This window comes from Tympanuchus pallidicinctus, unplaced genomic scaffold (assembly GCF_026119805.1).
Source record: "Tympanuchus pallidicinctus isolate F22 unplaced genomic scaffold, pur_lepc_1.0 scaffold2, whole genome shotgun sequence".
Taxonomy (NCBI): Eukaryota; Metazoa; Chordata; class Aves; order Galliformes; family Phasianidae; genus Tympanuchus; species Tympanuchus pallidicinctus.
Window position 1 is genome coordinate 51,417,154 of NW_026294721.1, and position 7,433 is coordinate 51,424,586.

Sequence of the window (7,433 nt, forward strand, 5' to 3'; positions counted from 1 at the left end):
GTATCTTTGATAAATTACTTGTTATTCTAATCACTACAGCAGCTTCACTGTTAAACATTTTACTTGCTTTTCTGCAAACTACTTTATCGAGTTATCGAGTATTTTCCTTTATATTTCCATGCACTCAAACCTTCATGTGTCTTCACTGTCAAACCAGTCAAGTTTGCCTATATATCTCTTGTATCTAATGCTTATGGTGGCTAATGTTTCTTAATCTCTCACCTTGAACACTACAATAAGTAAATCCCATTTTCTGCTTTGAGAGGTACTAGCAAAATTAAGATAAAATAAACAATCTTGCTAGATTTCCTGGCTACAGAAATCTAAAAATTTGTGAGTTTGAGAGCAAATGAAAACATACTCAAAGAACTTCTGCATGCTCCCCTCCTCACAGCCCCTTGGAACACTTCACAACACGTTTACTTGGCATTATCACAATTCTCTAAAAATCTGAAACATCCTATCATTTTGCACTCTAAATGAAAATACATTACCTGTTCTACTTTGTTTGATCAGTTAAACTGTCTCATAAGTTCACACAGTGCACTTTTATATTGGACCACTGTTGGTTTAACAGCTGAGGCTGGCAACTATAGAAATTCGGTCACAAGTGTTGCAGACTTTTTGTGGAAATTAAGTGCTGTTGTCCCACTGAGCTTGCAACAGAATGAGATCATGTGGAACAGGAAAAACAACCGAAGCCTTATTTCAGCTAAAAATACATATGACAAGTTTTTAAAAAGAAATCCTCCATATTAGAATAAAGTAATTTTTAGTAGGAGAGATCTTAAGACAGCTAGAAATCAAAAGAAAAAAAAAAAGAAAGGAAACTGAGACACTAAGGAAAAGGAAGCTGAGACTGAGACTGTAGAACAGCTGCAAACGTACAAGAGATCGAACCATCATATGAAACTGATCACACAAACACAGCACAGGAGCTTGGCATAAAAAAAAAAAAAGATGTATTTCAAAGTCATGGTGCAACAACCGAGTACCAGAATTTTTAGCTTTTATCAGTTACCATGATGCATAACAAAAGAAAACACGATGAGCCTCTGCCTTGACTCTGCAAGAAGAAACAAAGGCACCAAGATCACCAGTTACAGAACAGTGTGCAGTTATTTTGAATCTGCAAACCAGCAACCTTCTTAACAGGTGCTATAAAGGCAATATTCTGCTCGGTCATCTTCAGATATTTTTTCACAAGATTATAACAATAAGCAAACATTAGATATCCTTATTAAACAGATGCTCACCATGTTTACCTCTGGTAATATCAACGTACTGGCAAAGCCTAGGATGGGTGATTGTTTTAAGGATTTGAAACCTCCCTAAAATTTTGATGGAGTTGGGTGTCAGAGGAAGGCCATTACTTCCACAAACATCATGCGGAAGAGCTGAGGCAAAGAAGGTGGAAGCACCCATCTCAGTATCTCTTAAAGGAAACATTTCTCTGCACAATCTTTAGCTCTTCCAAGCAGGCCGTGTTCCTTAAAAAGAAAGCATAGATAAAAAGTTTACACACAAACAATACACATTCTTGTAATCATGAGTTGCTTATTAAATAATTCACTTCCATTTTTTTCTTCCTCAGTAAGGGGAAACTGGATATTTTTGCATAATTACCATCATATTAATAACACAGTGCTGGTGCATCATAAACATTACACTTAAACATGAAAACAGAATGACAGTTTTAAAGACTTAACAGTCAAAACTGGGTTTAGCAGCAGACAAACGCTTTAACACAGACAATCTTCAGAGCAATACTGCAATATAAAGGTTCTGTACTTAAAAACCAGTAACCACACTGAAGAGAAAACATTCCTCTAAAGTACCACCTTGTACCAGCAGGCCACAAATCGAGATTGCCATTGCTTGTGTGAAAATCCAGCATCTACATACTATAGCATTTCTAATAGTCTAAGCTGCAAAGTAACAGTCTTCTGTCCTACCAATACCTCTTTCCTACCCACAGGTACTACTCGCTCCCACACTGACTAACAAATTAAGGAAGCAATTTACAGAATGTCGGAGTGCAACATACTTGTGTATAAGAGCACACCCACAATCAGAGATGAAAAAGCCAAGCTCACTTTTCAGTGAGCTCTGGTCTGCAAGCTGTGACAGAGAAGCATGCCCACATAACACGAGACCACAGAACAGAAAAAGCTTATGCAGAAGGCTACCATTCAGCTAGCTTCAACTCCAGAGGCCTCTGTGCATGTAATCAACAGCAAGAGCCCACCATCTAATGCAGAAAGCACATCCAACTCGCTCATCAGTTAGAAAAAGGTCTTTATAAGCTCCTAAACAGAGAAACACGTAAAGAGTTGCACCAGGAAAATTGGAGAAGAGGAGGAACCTGCAGGATTCAAAGCCCATAAAAAAAAAAAAATAGCAGGGAAAAGTTGTAGCATAAAAGCAACATAATTATTTCAAACCAGACATGATAAATCTTTTACCAGCACAGGAGCTTCAAGAAATAATAAGAAAAGATTGAAAAATTAGACTGATCAGTAATGAAGCTAAATACTGCTGTTATATCAGCCTTTTGATCAACATCACAACCTTGTTCCCTGCACAAAACTCCCAGTAAAACTCACTTTCTTTTAAGAATCTTAGCTGAGATTCTGTTCCCATAATGGGTTGCACAGAGATCTTTATACAACAGACGTATTTACTGAGTCTATACAACTGGAAATTACAAAGTGTACCTTCTGTTTTTAATTATACAGTTTGATTTAAGATACAAAACAAATACAAGACAGCTTTCATCTGTGTGCATGTGGCATTTCTCCTTTAGAAACAAAGATGTGAGAAACAGTCCTTTAGCTTCTAACAGATACTGACATAAATAATATGAATGAATGCATGAAGGCATCAGACTTCAAAACAAACAACGACAAAAAAAAAATACAAAAATGGCACAGATTTTGTATAGTAGTATTTTTGTGATCAAAAATCTTTGTAAAGATATAATGTCTTCATATCTTATGAATGTTTAGTGTTTTAGGGAAGTGATTTATTTTATGATTCTCAAAAAGCAACTAACAGGTAGAATACACCACTGGAAAGACATAGACTGGACTGAATGGAAGCACAAAGATTTATGGGTGTGCAGCAAGTTCCAGTGGAGAAGCTTTCACTGCGTCTTTACAATAACCCAAGGTTCAGATTCCTGCAAAAACATTGTGTTTGCCAGAAAGAACTACCTGGCTTCAGAAAGAAAATACTTATTAACCAAGAAGAAAAAAATTGGATTTGGAAAGTGAATTATAACCTTCTTTGGCACGAGTCCTCCAATAACTGTTTTAAAATAAAGAAACATTAACATAACTACAGTCTGGGCAGAGGGGTGCATGGAAGGAGTAAACTTGTGCCAAACATTGTGATGGATTATATGTGTAAATATTTAATATGTTTACTCAGATGAGAGATGTTTTCATTTTCACTGTGGAGAAAGTAATACATTACACCTGCTTCCAGCTGACATTTGGAAAGAAATTTTAACGAAAAAAATTGCTAAATATCAAAAACCCAATAACCTTTTAAAGAGATTAAGCTTTTCTTGTGTTCTAGATGCACTGTGCGTACAAAGATGAATTAGATCATACACAATGTTTTCAACTAGACAGCTGCACACCTACTGCTCACTTTGTTCGGGTGGGAACCAACGAACAGACCAGAAGAAATGAGAAAAACAGACAGTGTCCCTGACAGCTACTAAAAGGAATCATCAATTTTAGAGGTATGCATTAAAACAAGTCCTCCTGTTACAGAGTTAATTCTGTTGACTCCCCTAAATGTATGAAAGAAATTATCTCTGATGCTGGAAAAGAGCTAGTTCTGTCAACATATAACTTTATTACAGTTAAGGTCAGATCTCTGTCCTTAACTCTCCATTTCCATAGACTCCAAGGACTGAGTAACTAAATCAAGTAACTCCAAAACTAAAGCTCAGTCCTTCCACCAACTTTAAGAATGGCCACCAGTTACAGCTCAAGTTAAAAGCTCTTTTCAACTAAAGTATTCTAATGCCTTCACAGACATTTCTAAACTCAAACATAAATGTTAAGCACATCTTAAAAATTCACCTGAGTTTTTAAAAAAATTTTCACTAAAAAAATCTGGTAGAAAAATACAGAGCACTACACATTCCCCTTGTGTTCAGGGTATAACAGTTCACAGAAGTTCATCTCTCCTCCACAGAAAAGACATGCATTGCATTAATTTTATACATTATAAGAATGAATTATATTCTGCAGAGCCTTCTTATTACTGCAAAGTAACAAGAGAAAAGGAAAAAAATGTTTATTATTTTAAATTGACAATAGGCACAGTTAAGGCAAACTCAATTCTAGGACTGAATTCTGGAAATTCAATTCTGATAATCCAAAACAGTGAGGATGGAGGAGGAAGTGATGACTTGTCTTATTAGCGTCATGTAGAATTACCGAGTCCTTTCCAAAGCACCATTTACTGAGTGTATGAGAGACAGTGTGCCGCATCTGCGAAAGAGGTCTGGCATAAAGATTAGAAGTACAGAAGCGGCCTGTTTTGCATCATACTTCTGAATAACCCTCCTCAGCTCACTCCTCACATCCAAATCTCCCTCAGAAAGCTTTAAGATGGACAGAAACACTAACGTTCCCAGCAAAACCCACCGCAAGTAAATCTCTGCAAGTATGTAGTCCACATTCAGATTAGAACTATTTCACTAATCATTTATTTAACCATCTTCCCATACCAAACATTAAGAAATAAAATATGAAAGGTAGCCGTTCATCCAACAAGCTCCTTTGTTGTCTCTCTAAGCACAAACTGCTCTAAGAAAACATTTCTATTCAGAGTTTAACACTAGCCATCATTTTTCCACTCAAACAGAAGGCAATCGAGTCAGCCACACACAGCCATTTGATGCTCAGAAGGAGGCACTGCATGTACAGTCACACCAACCTGAACGAATTCATCCTGTGAATCGTATTTATGATGCAGCAGTAACTCAGGTTAATAACTCTTTGCAATTTGGAATGTCAAGTTATCTAAATGCCTCCCCAGAACATGGGTATTCACAATCCTTGCCTTATTAACGTAGTTTTTCGGAATTAAAATGTAATTAAAATCAGTACTGTTACTGAAATATTTTTAAAACAATCAAGATAATTTCAAGAAAGCAGGTGAACGTGCTACACTTATACTGCTTTTTCACTAAACACCAGTATTTGCAATGAAATAGGCCATTTTATAAAAAGAAAATACCTTTTGTGGTAACTCTTAATACCTAAGCAAGAGTTTGTTAGGATAACAACAACAACCAGAGACCCAGTTTGCTTCATAGCACACAAAGTCTTAAATAAACAAAAATATTCACTTATCGGCTTTATTTTTAAATTTTAAATTTAGTTCACCACAAATTTTTTTTTTCATTTGCATAACAAACATTCACTGCAAACAGCATGGTTGTACAGAAAGACATTCTGAAAGACTGCCTATGATTCTAAATGTAAGCAACACTGCGTGTTATTGGACATATTCTCCAGTGGTATAACAACGTGCTTTTGTTTACAAAATTTCCTAACTACTGTGACACTTTTTAAAGAGGTATTCCACCTACAAATAAGAAATAACAGAGTCAAGGGCAAAAAGCTACTCAGCAGTTAGCATGCTTAGATCTTTCTTGTCCCCTAAAATAGATATTTTGGGCTGACTAATGAAGTCTGTACATAAAAGGTAGTTACAGAATCACAGAATCATTAAGGTTGGAAAAGATTACTAAGATCACCTGTTGCAACCATCAACTCATCACCACCATGCCCACTAAACCATGCCATTTCCAGGATCACCACCCTAAGCGTGGGCACAACTAGCCTCAAAACTTTGATTCAGATTCCATCTACAGCAATTCAGTGGACCTATTTATATAATTATAAATAGTATAAATACTCAGAATTTTCATTATTATACTGTTACTCAATTTGAGACCAACAGCTAACGCGCAAAAAAAAAAAAAAATCTGGCAAGGCTTCAACCTTACCTGCAGCAAATACGCAAATTTTGAGGGGAAAAAAGTAAGTGGCCTGGTGATTCTGACGCAAGTGACTGATAAACATTTGGAAAGTTGTTTCACAACAATTTTAAGTAGTAAAACCCAATCAGTGATATTCAAGCATCAGAGACAAGAGAAACAGAGACATCAGTAAACATTAAAAAGATGTTCTATATGAGCAACATTTGAGAAATCTGTTTCTTCTAATCCTGACCTGTTCATCTGTTTACCAGCATAATTCGCTTTACCATCCTCTCTTCACAAAGATGGGGCTTGCTACAATTTCGATTACACACTATCATTAAGGTCAGAAAAGGCCTCTAAGATGTCCAGCCACTCAGCTAATACCAATACTGCCCACAAAACCATGTCCCTAAGTACCAACACCTCTAAGGCCAGTGACTCCACCGCTCCCGTGGGCAGCCTGCTCAAATGCCTGACCACTCTATCTGAGAAGCTTTTCCTAATATTCAATGTGAATCTCTCCCGGCACAGCTTGAGGCCCTTTCCTCTCTTCCTATCACTGGTTACATGGGAGAAGAAGCAGACACCCACCTTACCACAGCCTCCCCTCAGGAAGATGTGGAGAGCTGTAAGGCCTCCCCTGAGCCTCCCCTTTTCCAGACTAAACAATCTCAGCTCCCTCAGCCACTCCCTGTAAGACTCACACTCCACACCCCTCGCAACTTTTTTTTGGACACGCTCCAGGTCCTCGATGTCTTTTTTGCGCTGAGCAGCACTATTGAGAAGTATACACGGGCGTTTAGGAATTAACCCGAATAAAAGCGATATTGATTTCAATAAGCTTGCTACAGGAGGGCTAGAAACACCGGTAACGCCAGGCATGCTTCAGGCATCACTGGGCCCCATAGACGAGAGCGCTGCCAGCAGTGCAGCCCCGAGGCGATGCACGCGGACGGCCCCAGCACCCCCTGATCGGGCCGCTGCTCACACACCTGGCGGGCACCTGACGGCCCTCTCTCAGCTCCGCCCGTCACTAGCGGCCACCGAAGAACGTCCCCCAGCCCCACACCCTGAGCCGTTCCCTCAAGAGAGCCCGGCATGCAGCTGCCTGCTCGGGCAGAACCGTGTGGGCAGGGTCGGGGCTCGCGCAGGGCGGGTACCTCAGCACGCAGCACGGGTACCTCAGCGGGCGGCGCCCTCCCTGACGTAATTCCCGCCCGCCGGCCCCGCCGGCCCCCGCCCAGAGGCTCCCTGAGAGGTGCCTGAGTTTTCCTCTTATTTAGGCCTGAAAAAAAAAAAAACCGAACAACACAAAGAACCAATTTTTCTTTTTTCCTTCACCGTGTTGAGTTATGGGGAGGGCTTCCAAAGCAATGCTCGGTTGGGGTGGGGCGCGAGGCTTCTGCCGGGCGGCTTCAGG

General features: G+C 39.3%; 1 protein-coding gene across 4 annotated transcripts in view; it reads right to left on the reverse strand.

Moving 5' to 3' along the window:
- Window positions 1-7,431, reverse strand: part of TBCK (TBC1 domain containing kinase) — a 95,175-nt gene extending 87,744 nt beyond the window's left edge. For 2 of the 4 annotated variants that reach the window (XM_052681505.1, XM_052681501.1), the window contains exons 1-2: window positions 7,006-7,210; window positions 1,257-1,490 (exon numbers count right to left, since the gene is read on the reverse strand). In XM_052681505.1, coding sequence (XP_052537465.1) covers window positions 1,257-1,449 — 193 coding nt within the window. In that variant the 5' untranslated portion in view covers window positions 1,450-1,490; window positions 7,006-7,210. Of the gene's footprint in view, window positions 1-1,256; window positions 1,491-7,005; window positions 7,244-7,354 lie in introns of those variants that run through there. The other 2 variants (XM_052681504.1, XM_052681502.1) reach the window with 2 other exon arrangements.
- Between the last annotated feature and the right edge of the window lie 2 nt (window positions 7,432-7,433).